The sequence below is a fragment of the Chaetomium globosum genome, genomic scaffold (assembly GCF_000143365.1).
Source record: "Chaetomium globosum CBS 148.51 scaffold_6 genomic scaffold, whole genome shotgun sequence".
Classification (NCBI taxonomy): Eukaryota; Fungi; Ascomycota; class Sordariomycetes; order Sordariales; family Chaetomiaceae; genus Chaetomium; species Chaetomium globosum.
In genome coordinates this window covers 3,711,030-3,728,003 of record NT_165981.1, presented here as the reverse complement: position 1 = coordinate 3,728,003, position 16,974 = coordinate 3,711,030, and the positions used below count along the sequence as shown (strand labels likewise).

General features: G+C 55.4%; 8 protein-coding genes across 8 annotated transcripts in view; 4 read left to right on the top strand and 4 right to left on the bottom strand.

The window, feature by feature from the left end:
* The window catches only part of CHGG_09531 (uncharacterized protein), a gene marked incomplete at both ends in the record, with an annotated part of 3,377 nt that extends 3,367 nt beyond the window's left edge, over positions 1-10 (bottom strand). Inside the window, one exon of the mRNA XM_001227457.1 lies at positions 1-10. This exon is cut by the window's left edge and continues 2,518 nt beyond it. Within this exon, the coding sequence (XP_001227458.1) occupies positions 1-10 (10 nt within the window).
* Positions 11-128: 118 nt separating this feature from the next.
* Positions 129-796, bottom strand: CHGG_09530 (uncharacterized protein; the record flags this gene model as incomplete). Its single annotated transcript, XM_001227456.1, has 3 exons — positions 129-154; positions 205-452; positions 705-796. The coding sequence occupies 3 exons, from the start codon at positions 794-796 to the stop codon at positions 129-131; spliced, it is 366 nt and encodes a 121-aa protein (XP_001227457.1).
* A 1,360-nt stretch (positions 797-2,156) lies between these two features.
* Positions 2,157-4,149, top strand: CHGG_09529 (uncharacterized protein; the record flags this gene model as incomplete). Its single annotated transcript, XM_001227455.1, has 5 exons — positions 2,157-2,360; positions 2,424-2,714; positions 2,774-3,248; positions 3,640-3,835; positions 3,894-4,149. 5 exons carry the CDS (start codon positions 2,157-2,159, stop codon positions 4,147-4,149), a joined length of 1,422 nt encoding a protein of 473 aa, XP_001227456.1.
* A 1,262-nt stretch (positions 4,150-5,411) lies between these two features.
* On the top strand, positions 5,412-7,177 carry CHGG_09528 (uncharacterized protein; the record flags this gene model as incomplete). The annotated part of the gene is made up of 4 exons (XM_001227454.1): positions 5,412-5,495; positions 5,571-6,704; positions 6,771-6,949; positions 7,018-7,177. The coding sequence occupies 4 exons, from the start codon at positions 5,412-5,414 to the stop codon at positions 7,175-7,177; spliced, it is 1,557 nt and encodes a 518-aa protein (XP_001227455.1).
* A 236-nt stretch (positions 7,178-7,413) lies between these two features.
* CHGG_09527 (uncharacterized protein) lies at positions 7,414-8,836 on the bottom strand (the record flags this gene model as incomplete). Its single annotated transcript, XM_001227453.1, has 4 exons — positions 7,414-7,443; positions 7,505-7,701; positions 7,764-8,406; positions 8,474-8,836. 4 exons carry the CDS (start codon positions 8,834-8,836, stop codon positions 7,414-7,416), a joined length of 1,233 nt encoding a protein of 410 aa, XP_001227454.1.
* A 2,073-nt stretch (positions 8,837-10,909) lies between these two features.
* CHGG_09526 (uncharacterized protein) lies at positions 10,910-12,806 on the bottom strand (the record flags this gene model as incomplete). Its single annotated transcript, XM_001227452.1, has 4 exons — positions 10,910-12,010; positions 12,066-12,201; positions 12,357-12,475; positions 12,540-12,806. The coding sequence occupies 4 exons, from the start codon at positions 12,804-12,806 to the stop codon at positions 10,910-10,912; spliced, it is 1,623 nt and encodes a 540-aa protein (XP_001227453.1).
* A 451-nt stretch (positions 12,807-13,257) lies between these two features.
* CHGG_09525 (uncharacterized protein) lies at positions 13,258-13,656 on the top strand (the record flags this gene model as incomplete). Its single annotated transcript, XM_001227451.1, has 1 exon — positions 13,258-13,656. The coding sequence occupies one exon, from the start codon at positions 13,258-13,260 to the stop codon at positions 13,654-13,656; it is 399 nt and encodes a 132-aa protein (XP_001227452.1).
* A 1,142-nt stretch (positions 13,657-14,798) lies between these two features.
* On the top strand, positions 14,799-16,913 carry CHGG_09524 (uncharacterized protein; the record flags this gene model as incomplete). Its single annotated transcript, XM_001227450.1, has 3 exons — positions 14,799-15,054; positions 15,115-16,555; positions 16,748-16,913. The coding sequence occupies 3 exons, from the start codon at positions 14,799-14,801 to the stop codon at positions 16,911-16,913; spliced, it is 1,863 nt and encodes a 620-aa protein (XP_001227451.1).
* Between the last annotated feature and the right edge of the window lie 61 nt (positions 16,914-16,974).

The window sequence follows — 16,974 nt, the reverse complement described above, 5'->3', positions numbered from 1 at the left end:
CAAGTAACATGGGGAATGACTTCCCGGGTACGTTCAGGTCGGCAGCCAGCTGCATCAAGGCAATGACTTCGGTGATAATGGGATCGTTGTAGCTCGCCACTCGTCGACCGAAGCCAATGATAGACACATCACTTGTCGCATAGCGCTCCAAGTGCTTGACGTATTCCTTAGGTTCACGAAGAAAGTCGTAGGCCACAATCTTACTCTCGTTGTTCTGAATGGCTCGGTAGCCGCGGACGGACTGCACGCCCACGCCGATATGCATGAGCTTCCGGTGGATGCGCCAATGGTCTCGCTCCTCCTGGTTGCGAATTCTCATGGTCACCAGGTTCGACTGGCCAGTGCCTAACTCACCGAAGACCACCATGCGCGGCCGTGAAGCATAGATTTGGGCCTTCTTCTCGAAGATTTCGTGTGCACACCAAGCATCGTTAATCCAGACCGTGGGATTGCTGGAACAAGGTCAGTCAAGCCAGATAAGAGACTTCAGGGGTATTCAGAAGACCAACCGCCCTATCCAGAATGTTATTAGCGGTGTTTTGTACTTCTTGGACAGCTCCTCAAAGTAGATCCAAGGTTTGTTATCGGGCAATAAGAATGTATTGCCAACGATGGGCCAAGGGAAGGGACCTGGTGGCATCCTTGACCGGAGGTAGAGCATGTGCGCGTAATCGGCTGCAATGGCTGAGACGACAACGACCAACAGCCCGAGGCCGACATTGAGAAGACTTGCATCTGGGATGGCCGCCTGCAGCTTCACCAAGGCGAAGCTATCGAGCAGCTTTTCAGACAGCATCTTGTTCTATGGGGCGGCTATGTCCCTGGAAATGTTAAAGTCGGACCAAGGACATACACCAGGAGCGAACATTCACAGGGGGCAAAGTTACGAATGAACGCTTGGAACCGAACGTATTTCAAAAGCAGGAATATGGAGACCATAGACGCGGCACACAGCGCTGAGCAAACGGGGGATTGTTAATACCACCACAGAACTGGTAGGAATATTTGGAGAACATCGTCGAGGGCCGTTGAGGAAACGGTAGCCGTTGGTCTGTTGCATCGTACAAATGCGGGCTCTCGGCGGCAAATCTAAATGCCGTCGAGTTTTGGGGGGCACAAGAGGCACTGTGGGGAGGCGGGGTTCCATCTCATGGGGAAACAGTTGGGGTTGCACAGGGTCAGGGGGTCCTCCATCGTTGCTCAGATCGGATCCCTCAGATCGAGGCTAGCGAGGGATTCACCGGTGGATGGGGACGGATGAATACCAAATTCAAGGTTCTTCAAATTCCCCAAGCTGGGGCTCGCCGGGAACACATCGAACGCTGAGAAACAGAAAGGAACTTCCGTGAAACCCCTTGCATTCTCCAAGGAGCTGGGTTGTGCACAAGTGTGTTTGTCGGCCGACCGTGTTTGTCTTGTTGAATTGGGGAAGCGCAGGCCAAGTCTTGGGGCCCAGTCTTGAAGGGGGTTCTTCAAGGGCTAGACTTAGGCTGTTCTTGAGAATGCGTATTCTGCGCGTGCCTGCTTCGCTGTACGTGCTAGTTAAGTACATCCATCAAAATCCAAACGGTCTTTTTGAGGTTGGTTTGAGAACTTGCTGCCTCGTAAACATTGTCCGGGCACGCCAGTGTTGCATGATGGATCAAAAAGATCCCAGAAACGCTTTGACGATCGCCGGCTCTCACAGTGCTACCCTGGCAGCGACCAATTTGGCGCAGATTGCGCTGCTTGAAGGCGCCCAACCAAGCATCGGATCGGCAGCCACCCAATGCTCACCGAATGAGGCTAGACCTTTAACGGCTGGACCGGAGTTCACTGGAGTCTCCATCTCGGCTTGGTTGTTGCCCCTCGTCCGCCGGACCAGGAGTCGCGTTTGTTTGAGGCCACGATAGTTAATTACTAGCAGAGCTGAACCAGCCAGCTGGGAATGAGTGAGGCAAAAGGTTCCCTTCCGAGCACCTGAGAACGACAGCATTAGGGGTTCTTGGCAGGGGGGATTTAACCCCGGTGGCCATCTCGGCGGTTATATGCAACCTTCGTTGTTGGCTCTGTGACCCGTCGTCACCTGGAGGACTCGAACGCGGCGCGCTGACGGGGAACCAGCCCGCTCGCACCCCATACACCATCACTCAGCGGCGTCAAGGCTTGGAGACGACATGGAGGACGAAAAGAAGCCTGAGGTGCTCTCGACTCCCAGCATGGGCTCTGTGGCCGCTGAAGCCGCAATGATTACGAAATATCCCTTGAAGCAGTATTGGAAATGTCTCGCAGCGTGTACCCTTATGTCGCTCTGCCCGTTTCAGTATGGCTTTGACTTTGGATTAATCGGCGGGCTCCAGGCCATGGTTGGATTCCTTAGAGTATGTCGTTCTCGCTTGCTTGACCTGCAAGACATAACTGAACTCAATTCGAATAACTATCAGATCTTTGGTTACGAAGATGCCAATATCCTGGGCGGATGGAATATCTCGACGGAGCGGCAGCAGCTCATCTCGTCGCTCATGACACTCGGAGCCTTCCTCAGCTCTTCCATGGCGGGGCCCATTGCCGGCGTCATGTCCCGCAAGACGACGGTGTGGATTGCCAGCGTGGTGTGCATCGTGTCGAACATTATCATGATGACGACGACTAACATTGCAGCCCTGTATGTGGGCCGCTTGTTGATTGGCATCGCCAACGGCATGTTCATGACCTTCTCGCAGTTGTACATCCAGGTAATTTTGTGCCTGACCATTTCCACGATCCCATCAATCTTCTGGTACCTTCTTCCAAGTTCCAACCAACCACTAACCGCGAGAAGGAATGCTCCCCTGCCCGTTACCGTGGTTTGATGATATCTTCTTTCCAAGTGTGGATCACCATCGGCACGCTGGTCGGTACCGTGGTAGATAACTCGACGGCCAAAATCGACAGCCCCAATGCCTACATGATCCCGCTTGGGCTGATTTATATTGTCCCTGTTATTCTCTCCGTCGGTTTACTGTTTATCCCCGAATCACCTCGATGGCTGGCCCAGCACGGTGAGCCGGACAAAGCACGGACGGCGCTGCGTTGGCATCGCCCGGGGACGGATATCGAGATCGACGAGGAGATGCGGAATATCCAGGCAGCGTTGCAGAGTGACATGGCACGGGAGAAGACTGTGACCTTCTGGGACATGTTTCGAAATCCGGCTGACCAGCGCCGGACGTTGCTAGCTACGGGCGCGCTGGCTTTGCAAGGTTCGTCAGGGGCAATGTACATGATCGGTAAGTTTTGGCAACGCTTGAGTATCACGGGTTATTTGTGTTGAAAACTGACGGGTCGTAGCATTCGGCACCTACTTCTTCCAAATGGCTGGCATTGGTAACCCCTTTGGAAATTCGTGCATCATGATATCAGCCGGTGTTGTGGCGATTCTCATCAACAGCGCGCTCGTCACGCATTTCGGCCGTCGTCGCGTTTTTCTCGTGCCAGGCCTTATCGTGTGTGGCATTGCTCAGCTCCTCACGGGTGTGGTTTATCAGGTGAACCCTGGGGCAAAGTCCACTGGGCAGGCCGTCGTTGGGCTGGCAATTGTCTACATCCTTGCATACAATGTTGGTACTTCCCGGTCATCCCTTAATCTCATATCACTAACTATCCTTAAGTCTATGGTAGCTCCATATGCGTGGATCTCGGGTGGCGAGCTTCCCTCACAGCGCCTTCGCAGCTTTACCTTCGGCTTCGCAACAGCGATCGGGTTCTTTCTGGCCTGGTTAACAACCTTCACCACGCCGTACTTTATCAACCCCCAGGCTTTGAACTGGGGTCCAAAATACGGCTACATCTGGGCACCTTCTTGTTGGATTTCTGCGTAAGCTCGAAAGTTTAGTCTTCCATCCATCCTACGGCGACTAACCATCCCGCCATAGGCTCTGGGTATTCTTTTTTCTTCCCGAGGTCAAGGATCGGACCTTGGAAGAGATTGATGAAATGGTTCGTTTACCCACCCCTGAGAACCGGGTTTGCACGCAACCCCAGTTAACACAGCCGTCTAGTTCGACGCCCGACTTCACGCAAGACAGTTCCGAAAATATGTTTGCCATGGCCAGGACCGAGAAAAGGGCGCCGGGGCTTTTGGCTTGGACGACAAGGGGGACCCAGACATCGTGCACAAAGAGCTCGTGAAACCTTGAGAGGAGGGGGCTTCGTTGTGTGTGTGCACAGTAACTCGGACAGTTTCTGGTGGATTATAGGATTAGGAGCGCGCTAACGAGGTGATTCCGGGCCAGAACGCCGGTTGCGGCGTGTGACTCTCATGGAATGCGATGGCGACAACTGAATTTGACGAGGTAATGTTGTGCAACCCGCCAGTGGAATGCCGCAGATATTATTAGCAAGGACCAATCTTCCGAAGCGCAGGACGGATTGTGGTACATTTGACGTGTTATCTGCTGCCCGGCATCATGTCCAACCTGCCGCTCGAGACGTACTGCTTATGGATTGGCGAAAGGGAAGGTCGAGTGGCCGAATGTCGTTGATGTCAGCAGGATACCTCGTCTTGTCACTCTCGGCACTCCGTGTTGAGTCCTGGACGCCGGGTACATCGCGGTAATAAAACCGTGTTATCAAGCCCGGGAGTAAACCTTTGCAATGCTTTTGTGACGTGGTAAAATGCCGAACATAATCGGCGTCGGCGCAGTAATACGCCGACCATGGCTATGCCGCCTCCAACCCGGGGGTTCCGTCTGCCGAGTAGGCAACTTGAACGATTCGCCGCTCCAAATTGTTTGTTTTATAGTTTCTTGTGTATAAGCACTAGCTCCATATCCCGGTTCCCGATCAATTATCGGTGATGATAACTGAGTGTCAGTTATGCCTAGTTATCACCTCACGCCATCTTGATCAACCATCCTCATCTTGGTCACGAGCAACCCTAAAGCGCAAATATGGGGTGATTCGGCCACATAACACTCCAGTTCGATCGCCAAACTAGCTGCCCTCAATGTAACATAGCATACCAGTTTCTCCACCGCTTTTAACCGTCACATGCTTGTTCATTACCGTTACCTTCGCGCCGTTCCGTCTTGCCGAGGGCCGATGTGCACCCTTGACCGTCTGTTGGCAGATCAGAATAATACTGAGATGGAATGGAGAATTTACTTGGCGCGCGAAACACAAAGTCCGTCGTTCTTAGAAGTGGACACCAGTCGCATGACGGGCGGCAGCCACCCCCTTGCCACGTCGTGTTGGTGGCGTCAAGTGTGTCGCAACCCCCCACCCACCGAACGATTTTAGGTAGCACGGCCCCTCTTCGTAGTTCACGATAAAGTCAAGGAGCTCCCGTTTGTTCTAGAGTTCGAGTAGAGAAACCTTGCAGCCGGAGTCAACCGTACCCGCATCAAACTGGTTTCTCCACATGACGACCCTCCTCCCGCCCCTTAGCAATCATGGCTATCCTCAGCACTGATCTTCTAATGGCAATCCTCCAACTTCCCCACTACCTGAAGTGGCCATTGGTGGGCATTGCCTTTGTACGTACCTAGACCACAACCATCCATTGTCCATGCCAACAACACCAAACTAACACCCACCCCACCCCCTCACAGGGCATCCTCCTCGCCACCTCCTACATCATCCACAACCTCCTCTTCCACTCGCTCCGCGCCGTGCCAGGCCCCAAGCTCTGGGCGGCCACGCAAATCCCCTACACGCTCGGCTGGCTCTCGGGGCGCCTCCCCTTCGCCATCCACCAGCTGCACGAGCAGTACGGCGACGTGGTGCGCGTCGCGCCCAACCGCCTCTCCTTCACCCACCCGGACGCCTACCACAGCGTGCGCGGCCACCGCAAGAGCGGCCAGGGCGAGCACGGCAAGGAGCCCGCCTTTTATGGCATCTCCATCAGGAATATCCTGGGCGCGTCGCGCGCCGACCATGCGCGCTACCGCCGGATTCTGTCGCATGGCTTCTCGGCGAAGAGCATGCAGGATCAGCAGCCGTTGATTATGCGGTATGTGGAGCTGTTGATGAGGCGGTTGAGGGAGAAGACGAGGGGGGAGGGAGGGAAGCCGCGGGAGGCGGTCGTGGATTTGGCGGCGTGGTTTAACTTTGCGACGTTTGATGTGATTGGGGATCTGGCATTTGGGGAGCCGTTTGGGTGTTTGGAGGAGTCCAGGTACCATCCCTGGGTGGGCGCCATTCTGCATGGTGTTGAGCAGTTTGGGATGATGGTTGCGGTGCAGTGGTACTTTCCGGGGCTACTGGGATTCATCAAGAGGCTTGCTCCGGGACGGTACATCGGCGTTCAGATTGACGTGCAGGCTGAGTACGCACGGAAACGGATCACCGAGAGGTTGGCTCTGGATACGGACCGGGCGGACTTTGTCCAGGCCATGACGACGGCCAAGTCGGAGGATGGTACGATTCTGACGATGGAGGAGGTGACGTCCAATGCGCGGATGTTGGTACTCGCGGGCAGCGAAACCACGGCCACGGCGCTCTCTGGGGCGGCCTTTTTCTTAGCAACGTACCCCGAGGTGCAGAAGCGGTTAGCTGAGGTGGTTCGGTCGAGCTTTGCCACGGAGGAGGAAATCGACCTTCTTTCTGTTAACCAGGCGAATCTGAGGTACATGCTGGCCGTCTTGGACGAGTCCATGAGACTATTCCCGCCTGTTCCGAACGCCCTCCCACGGGCCTGCCAACCGGGAGGGGATGTGATTTGCGGCTACCAAGTCCCTGAGGGCGTAAGTACCTACTTTAGTCATCTATATCTCGGCCCAGACGTTGTGGAGCTAACATTTCTTTATTAGACTGGGCTCGACATCTTGCCCTGGGCCATGAGTTACAGCACCAGGAACTTCACTAGGCCCAACGAGTTTCTCCCTGATCGATGGCTAGAGGATGATGGCCCGGGTCAGCAGTTCGACAAACGGAGACACGGGGCTTTCCAGCCATTTTCGGTCGGAGCACGAAATTGCATTGGGAAGAAGTATGGTTGACATCCTCTGGAGTATATTGATCGATCTTGGTAGGATGCTAATACTTGTGTCACCGCAGCCTGGCTTACGTCGAGATGAGGGTCATCTTGGCGAGGCTGATCTGGAACTACGACCTCGTTCTCAACGATCAGATGTCCGAACGCTTTCTCGACTGCAAGTGTTTTAATTTGTGGATAAAGAAACCTCTGAACGTTCGTCTCATTCCGGCCAGGGAGTAGGATCGCGTAGGGTTCCTTCGTGCATGGATAGTGCAGGATAGGCCAGAATCTGTTGACCCTCTTTACAACGTAGCCTGAGCCGAAATCTCCATGCCGGGTATCCGTCGAGTATCCCTGATTCTTGAAACTTGAACTGGATGACACCAGGTACTCTCGTTTGAACAGTAACCCTAGTGCCCGTAGATATCACACCCAGCTATTAGCACCAAACTAATACTTTATTCTGGCTGCAAATCTCATCTCCGACTCTCCAACGTCAAACACGGCTACGACATTCGTCAAGAAGCTTACTCCCAACACATGAGGCGGCGAGTCCGTGTCGGTAACGCCGATCCGGCACCACTCGCCCGTCGGGTCGCGAGCCGTCTGCCGGAGTAAATCCTCCTTCGCCATGTAGAAAATTGACTCCTCAATTTGAACACCGAAATTCGGCACGGTTGCGTTGCAAAGGGCATAAAATAGACCCCCTGAGCTCATGTACTTGGCCGGCGGGTCGAAGGCCGCATAGAGTTCATTGACCAAACCTAGGTATTCATTTGTGTTAGCATCTAGATGAAATGATTCCGAAACAGGGTGGTATCAAGACCTTTTGGTAAATAGCTGAGGGTTGCTCCCACGTCAATGAGGATGGGGATTTGCGTCGTGTTCTTAACCAGCACGTCCCCAGAATCTTCGCCATCGCCCCCTTTTTCGAGGACAAAGGCGTCCGGCTTGATGATGTACATCCCCTTCTCATCAGTGTCAAAACCCCATTGTGGGACCGCTCGCATGCCGTGGATTGGCGTCCTCGCCCAGGTCGTCTCATCGACGTCGACCGGGGGCAGTCCTCCAAGCGCAAGATACGACTCTGGCTTTGTCCCGCTGCTGCTCTCCTTGGTTCGTGAAAGCGCAATGCTAAACAACGGGTCGATGCTTCGGCTTTCCCACATGGTCGTGAATACCGGCGAATAAGGCGGCTGGTTCTGGTCCGCGCCGTCCAGGCTGGTCAGGTAAGGGTAGGCGAGACCCAGTAGGCCGGATGTTTGGCCGTCGCCGTGCCAGTAGGTGTAATTGACCAACGCGAGTCTCTGGTTATGTGCCGTGACATCGCCAATCGAGACTTCCTCGAGACCATAGAACCCACTCACGAAGGTACCATCGACGTAGGACCGGACGAAGGGTGGTAGGTTGGGAATGCGACCACCGGAGAGATTCCCCTGGAAGCCTACTCCTAAACCGCAATCTGGCTCCTTCGTTTGGGTGTGAGTGTCAACGCGATGACGTGGGTTCAAAGACGGAACAGTTACAATGACTTACACCGGCCGGGTCAAACCAGAAGGATACACATTCGTATGGCTGCTGCACCATCCACGTGTCGCTAGACCCTGTGTCGACGCTGACGGCAATCGTCTGGTTGCCCACTTTGAGGTCAATGCTGTAGTAAACATCGTAAATATTCTTGAGCGGCACTGGCAATCTGGCACGCCGGTGCATTGCCGGGTGGCTCATGGACGCCGCGACGTCATGTTTTCGCATCGGGATGGCATGGGCCGAGACAACGTCACGGAACTCAGCCCGGGCAGGTGCAGGCGTAACATCTCTGCTTTTGATACCCTCAAGTGGGCCGGCCAATGTGAGCGAAAGCCAGCATGAAACCGCAGCAAGTAAGGCTTTGTTCATGGCGATGTTGGTGGTCTAGCTCTGGGGGACTAGCCTAGAATCACGAGTCCATAACGTTGTTGCCAGGTCCAGGGTATCTTTAAAGAGGCTGTGGTCCTACTCGGCGCCCACAAATAGTGAACCGGCAGATGCAAGTCGTCGATCTCATTTGCCGGCATTGGTAAAGTAAATTGCTCCTCTAAGTACTCCCCGAGTGTGACGATGTCTGTTCCCTCCCGCGTCAGACGACGTCCCGGCGCCCAGTTTAGCCTATCAAGCCCAGCCCAAGCCTTTACAATCACAAGTAGTGGGGTCTTCATAAGGGGAGCTACGCCCCGTTGTTATTCTTGTCGGCCGGGGACTTTAGGTCAACGAGACATCGGGCCTCATATCGCTGCACGATTGCCATATGGACCTTGTCACCCAACCGTCGACGGGAGAGCTACCTACTTGGAGTGAGAGATGAAACAGGAGGAGGGGAGATCTATCAGATTAACAGTTACAATGAACTTGGTGTCCCCTTATCCACCAAAAGGATAGGCGAACTAGTTTTCCCAAGCCCCCCGCCTTGATTGAACCAGGGATGCTCTAGGGCCTCCCGTGCCGTTATCCGTCTTGCCGGGTCCAAGTTTGTCATCTTGACAATCAGATCTCTGAAACCAGTATCCACGTTCTGCCAATGGGAAACTGGCTTTCTCGGCTTCACCTCTGGCGCGACGGCAATCAGGCGCTCGAAGAACTCATTCTTCTCTTCAATATGCTCCAGAAGACCCTGAAAGCCGTCCTCGTCGCCGAAGTACGAAATGTGATTGTAAATAATGGGACGCCAGGCTTCGCCGCTGGTACTCGTCGCAGCCTCGTCGCCTGGCCAGAACACCATGTTTCGGAGCATCACATAGATGGCCACAATAGCAAACGAGTAGACATCCGAATGTGTATTCTGTTTCGCTCGAGTCCAAGCCTCTGAGCTAATTACGCCAGAACTGGTTTCCGGAGAGACACCCTCCCAAGTTCTTGCCGAATTTCAGCTGTACTGCATCTTCTAGGTCGGAGATCTGTACCCTGTGAACCTTATATTCTTGGTTGGCTGTCTCCTTAATCCAGCAAGATATTGTTGGGTTTGATATCTGGAGAGGAATCAGCAATTGTATAGCAAGGTTCAATCGAATACGTACCGGAATGGAGGATGTTTCTGTCGTGCAGCTCCACAAGCCCGACCAGAGCGCTTTTCAAAATCCTCTTCCTCAAGTCATCCGATAATGGTTTGTCTGCGAAGCGGAGTAGATCACCGCGAAGGAAAGGATAGACGAAGAGCTGTCCATCCGGTATGGTATCGACCATAGCCCGGAGATTAGGGTGTCCCAACAGTGGTTTTTTGCAGATTTTGCTGGTATTCAAAGCTATCCTTCATAATATTTTGATGACGTACTTGTTTCCCTGGGCACTTCCCGTGGGCAATATGCTGTTAGCTTTCGGAGTAGGTAACGTGAAGCGTCAAGGAATCAGCCGAGTCCATACCTCGCTCGGTAAACGCATAACAGTGGTTTCCGCCGGTCGGCGAGAATCTCTTCAATACTGTACTACAGCTTTGCCCTGAACTACCCTGGAGGATGTCTCCCACAGAAAATGGGTCTGCCCTCTGCGTCGAGGTTGGGGCCGTCGGCATTGTTCTTGAGGCGCTGAGATGAACCGGCATCGCGCTTTTAGTTTGACTTGCGCCGTAGCCTTTAGCGTGCCCTGCAAACGGCCCCACGAGCGCGACCAAAGCCTTTGCGAAAAGCTGCTATCTTTTGCGCGGCTGCCATTGCGAAAATAAGATTGTTGGTATGGAAGTGGCGGGAAGGAGGAAGTTTGAAATCATCCCACATGTTTGCCAAGACAGTCCGGAATCTGGAACCCTACCACATGCTCCGCTATTTCATAAATCCCAACTGATGCAAGACATTCAACATAACGATGTGATAACACACATAGATTATTATCTACCCAAACCCAAACGCCATTGCGATGCTGGATATCCGCGAAGTCAAACACAAAGCCATCTTGAAAGTATGTACAACCCCAACCCATATGTACAAGGCACCGGCGTGATAGTTACAAGATCTCACTAATCTTTTTCTCCACTTTCGGCTCCGACCCATCCTCGCTGCTACAATAACTCCTGTGCTTCTTAAACCCACTTTCCAGCCGATGCCCCTCCTCCTCGGGCCCCGGCCTCTGCTCCTCGATCTCGATGTGGCTGTCGTCATCCAGGGGATCGTCCGAGATGATCTTTGGGTTGAAGGCTAAAGCGCCCTTGGGCACGAAGGTGGCCGCCAAGACCAGCACCGAGATGACCGACATCTGCACGCCCGCGGTATACATCAGCCCGCTGCGGACCTCGCCTCCGTCGAGACCTCCGGACTTGTTGAAGATGCCGTCAAGGTAGCGACCGAGCATGGTGCCGCTCACAGCGTAGGTGACTATGTAGAAGGAGTAGAGGAAGGCCATGACGGCGCCGAGGGCCGAGACGTTCTTGTTCTGCGACTCGAGGCGTGCGAGCGAGGCTTGGATGTAGGCGGCGAGCGAGACGTCACCCGACGCCCACCCGTACGAGATGGGGATGAAGGTGGCGGCCGCAATCCACGCCTGCCCGACCTGGTCCGCCGGCGGATGCCAGAACGGAATGTACCAGACGATCAGCAGCATCAGGGCGTCGAGGCGTAGCCACGGCATGGGCGTCTGTACGGCGTTTGTGAACAACAGAACCGAGAATGCGCCGCAGAGTTCGCCGAGGTTACTCCCTCCCACGATGATCTGCGCCCAGGCCGAGTTTCCGAGATACCGGCGTGCCACTTGCGGTGCGATGCCGTTCTCGAGATAGCGGTGGGCGTAGAGAGCGACCGAATACCCCGGAACGAGCCAGATGAATTTCCGGGATGTGAAGAGGATCTTGGCACCGACCCAAATGGACTCGCCAAAGAGGTAGAGGCCGCTAAAGGCTGCCTTCCAGTAAGCCGGCTTGTCGTGGGCGCGCAGGGCCGTGGGTTTCGCGCGGCGGAAGTTGAGCTCGCTAATGAAGAACCAGGTGATGGCGCTGATGGCGAAGCAGATCGGGGTGATAATAAAGGCCATGTTGTTGCCAAGTTGGGGGATGATGGCTAGGCCGGTCGTGAAGGCGCCGGCAGTGCCTGATATTTCGTAGAAAATATGGACCTAACCAAAGTCAGCATGAGGACGCCAGCCGAAATCGCCATGAGGGGAACCATACAAGGGAATCCATCTTCTTGAGTTTCTGAACGTTCCCCCCGACGATATCGCGTGGGATGACTCTTCGGATGAGCTCAACCATGCCATAGACGATTCCGCAAACAGAGTAGACCGGGATCATGACGTCGGTATTGTATCTAAGGGATGGTCAGCGGTTGTCCATACGTAGTTGGGCCTGGGGGCGCACGAACTTTCCGTAGTAGGGCCACTCATGGTCGGGGTGGTTGTTGCGATCTGCGTATGCATTGTTAATGGTGACACTAGAAGGCAAGGCGGCGCCACAGGGACTTACAGGCTGCACGGCATGAAGGTCCCGCCAGTTGCGGCGTCGATGATGAGCAACAGGGCTGAGCATACGCCAAAGATGAGGATGGCACATGACAGTACATTCTTGGTGGGGTATCTTTTGACCTGCATCGCGTTGTCAGACAGTGGCGTTCACGGCAGTTCGTGGGCGAGGGCGGGATCCTCATACCAGTGGCCCGATGAGGATTGACCCAACACATTGGAAGGCCTGGTTGAGTCCGGTAAGGAGGCCGAGGCGTTCGAAGGTCCGGCTGGGTGTCCCGTCGCGGATGGCTTCGTAGTCGTATCTGTTGCTAGCGAGCGCGATGATGGAGCCGTTGAACGCTTCGAGGCCGAACTTGTACACCATAATCCCCGCAATGTATATGGCGATATTGCGGCGCTCTTGTGGCGTGAAAGACCGCAGGCTTTCCCGCAAATCGGAAAAGTGTCCCATGTTGACGCTGGGACGGCATCAAGGCCGTGGAAGGAGGGACGACTGGACAGAGGAAGGTTTCAAGGGCCTGGAATTGGGTGGGGTGCCTTGTGCGATATACATCTTCGGGGTCCAGGCACGTGTGAGCTTCGTCGTTCGATGTGGCGACCCATCAACCGGGGCATATCCCAACCATCGGCTCGGTCAGGGCTCCCACGGGTCCTGCAGGGGCAGCCAAGCGGCAACCGATGGGGGTGCCTCTAACCCTGGTCAGCCCTGCTCCTCGTGGGGGTAGACGTTGACGAAAGCCACAACACCGTGTCCCGCCCTCCAATGGATTCGTGTCGTGGCTTGCTTGGGAACCTTGTATGAGTTCCTTGTCAATCGCTCTGCCGAGCGTGTCTCTCGTCGTTGATGAAGATCTCTGGACCGACCAGGGCGCGGCGAATCCCAAGGCACCACATGCCGCATCATGGCTGAGAAGCCGGCACACTCCGCCGCGGACTTGTGGTGCGTGATGGCAGCATCCCATGCGCAGGGCCTCATCCCCTCCCTCTCCCATCGGAGGTTGGCGGGTTGGGTGCTCGGTCGAGGTGCCGGTTTCAGCTCGGTTGGCGGGCGACTGATTTGCAGTTCGGCTCAGAACTCAATCGCGAACCAAAGCCGTGACGTCCCGCCCATCAGCGAACATCAGAACCGGGGCACCGGGGGTTCATCAGTGGAGAGCCAGAGAATCGTGCACGTGGTCTTGGCATTGAATGCGATTATGCGCCTTGCTGGCGACCATCAAAACACTGCAGACACAAAACGGAACCGAGGGAGCGGCGGGCAGAGACAAGGCGGTGTCTGCATCTGGTTGGTGCCCAAGTAGAGTGGGCGATGCCGTGTAACCATGCGGCGCGGATCGGGTCGTTCAATGGGATTCGAGCAATGTCTTGTTCGACATGTGTTGATCAGAACCCATTGCGCGGTTTGGTCGAATGAATTGGCATTGTGTGTGGGAATCGTACTGTGCGAACCCACAAAAAACGTTGCGAAAAGCAGGCAACTGTAAAAAACGCATCTCTGGCCTGGCGGAAGTTAACATCGGGCCTTTTACCCTCACACCGCATGTAGGAGTAGCAGATATTTGACATCGGCGTTCAGGATTTGTTTTGTGCTTGGTTCCTCTGGAACTTCCTCTCTGGGCAGCAGGGTGCAGGCTTCCCATCTTGACACAGTATCCCCAGTCAATTCGTACATGGTAAGCCTGATTTCCTAGACTCAGCGACCCGGCGACGAATGAGGAAGGCGCAACAGCGCACGACGCCTTCTTCGCGAGTCTCTCTCGAGACAACCACCCACTGCCCAGCGACTTGCAGGACCACTCCATTCGCCCTCATTCATCGACCGAGACCCCCACTTTCCGCTATCACAAGTTGATGTTCCACAATCCCTTTTCTTGGAACCTCGAATGCAATGCACACCATGCACACGATGCACACGCCACCCCGGGGCAACGCAGGGCCAAGACTCCATCTGCACACACTGCATGGAACACACACGCAGCGTTCCAACGCGCTGGGTCCTGGTGTTCAGGGAAGGTGGGAATGGATGGGTCGATATTTGGAGGATGGTGCGCCGGGGAACTAGACGGATCCAACGAAAGGCCCGGACATCCAATTTCCAGAAGTCTTTCTTCGAGGACCTTGATGCCAAGTGTGCCTTTCCCGTTGGTATCGTGGTCCAATGTGACCAGGTATGTCCAGTTCCCATCCGCTCCCAACCTCCACTCCCACTCCTTCGGTGTCACTCCCCCACTAGAAGTCTCACTGTGTCCCCTGCTTCTTTTCCCCAGCTTGCATCCCTTCCCTCGTGGCCCCGTGGCCCCGTGGCACTTGTAAATTCCCGCTGCACCTCCTTTACTCCCACCTGCCGTTTGTGAATAGCTGCTGCATCAACGCACCCGACATAGACACGCCCGTTGACATAGATTAAGAAGCAGTAACCGCCGCTCCCGTGTCCCTCTTGGAGATGGCCGCCAACGCGGAAGACCTCTTCATCCGACCCCTCAGGGACGTGGTCGCGGCCGGGAATGCCGCTGTTACAAACGCCACCACCCGCGCCCCTCCTCAAAGCCCCGGATCCGCCGACCATGTCGATCCCATGTCAAGGGCCGCACAGGCCCTCCTTCGGGAAGGAGAGCGGGCACTGAACAAGGTGCAGCTAGTCTGGCGCGACCAGGTTAGCAGGTATGGCGATGGCTTCCGCGAGGTCATGGTGCAACAAGGTACGAGATACCAAATAGTTGCATCTACCAGGGCTAGTTATTTCTGACCCCATGTGCTAGCCTCCATCGAGAACAGGCGGCTGCACCTCGAGGATCTTCTTTGGGATTTTGACGACTTTACACAACCGGACGAATTCGACCAGGCAAGATATGCAGCCCTCCAGGCTGCTACCAAAGCCTTTGCGCTTGACGTTGTCGAAACAGCAAAACGGCTAAAGCTCGAGACAGCAGCGCCTGCAATCCCACCAGGGGGGTTCCCTCCTTTACCTCCTCTTCCAACTCGACCGGAGACACGGTCTGTTCCCAGTTCTCGCCCACCCTCTACCCGATCGACTCGCGCACGCGCCCAGTCTAAAGCCGGCGCCGCCCACGATGAGGGTGACGATGTTAATGGGGAGAACAGCGAGTCCGTGCCCCAAAGCCCCCGACCTAGCACGCGATCATCTTCTGGCCCTGTGTACCGGCGAGATAGCGTGGAAGCGAATGTACGAGCAGCAACAGCAAATCACCATGCACGGAGCCAATCCGCCGCCGCACATGGGCCATACCAGTCCCACGACGCGTTTACCCCTCCCGCTTCGCCTAGTATTGGCCCGGTACCACGACCCCAAGACCTGACTCTCAACACGTCAGGCCGCCCGAGGACATTTGACTCAGCCCCCAGCCCAAGCACCACACACACCCGGACCTCTGTGATGTCAAATACCAGCTCGTCCTCGTCTGCCTTGCTCGGTAGTCTGGACTCCCTCGTCATTGCCGAGGATTCCAGTGAACTGGACTGGCCGATTTCCCGCGAGGCCGAGGTTACCATGACCAACACTCGCTCGTCGGTCAATGGCGGTGTGGAAGAGCCGGGGTTGATCGGGCTGGATGCGTTGCTGAAAGAATCAGCCTACAACAGCGATCGCCGCAAATCAAGGCCGGCGAGCCCTCGCATCCCGGATTGCGCGATAAGCCAAGATAGTACATATTACAAGCTCAGAGGGCTCTGCAAGGGAGCAACAAAATTTAGGAAGGACGGTAACTGGGACAGCATCAAGCTTATTAATGAGGATGAGTATGGTAGCGCGGCGGCCGGGCCCGGGGACATGATGCGGGCGTCCGACGGCATCACGGTCCCGTTTCAGTACGAGACCGCCAAAGTGGGAGCATGCGGAGATTGTGGGTATGCCCATGATCTAGACGAGGTGGAGCTCGACATGAGCGATAGTCGTAAGAACATACCAACCACTGGCATCATCCCAAGTTTGCTTGCAGCTAACCATCCGCTACAGCCGAAGCAGTGCGTTCCGAATCTGGCGCCCGTTACCGCCTCCGGCTCCTCTTTAAATCTCACCTTCGGCAAGGGAACAGTACAGAAACCTTGTACGCCTGCCTCTGGTGTGTCCAAGCAGGCACTACCAGCAGGGAAGGAGACTCAACTGTATTCCGGTCGGCGAAAGACCTCCTGCGCCACCTCGGACGCCACCCCCAACCACTTCCCTCGATATCCGGCATTTCAGTATGTTATGGGCCACTCCCGAGTTCAATCCCGCAGGACTTTGACCTGCACCTACCCGAGACCCCTGCCCCGGTGCCGATGCCGGAGAACGTAGCCCGGCTGGCGACGGCGATCGCCGTAAAAGACCACTACCGCCGCCCCGGACGCGGGAAACTCGACAAGCCGCCCAAGTACGACGCCGATATGCTCGAGTTTATGGAGGGCGCACGTATCGTGGGAGTCATCTTTCCGGAGAAATGGGGAGGGAAGTACTGTCTGGGGCGGCATGACGGCGAGTTTGGGGCGTTCCCCGCGAAGGCCATCGAACTGCGGGAGCCCCAGGAGACCGAGATTCCGATCGGCGGGGAGAACGGCATGAGCGCAACGGCGAGGTGGAAGTGGCAGCCGCCAGCTACGGCGGGGTCCCCGTGGCTTTCGTT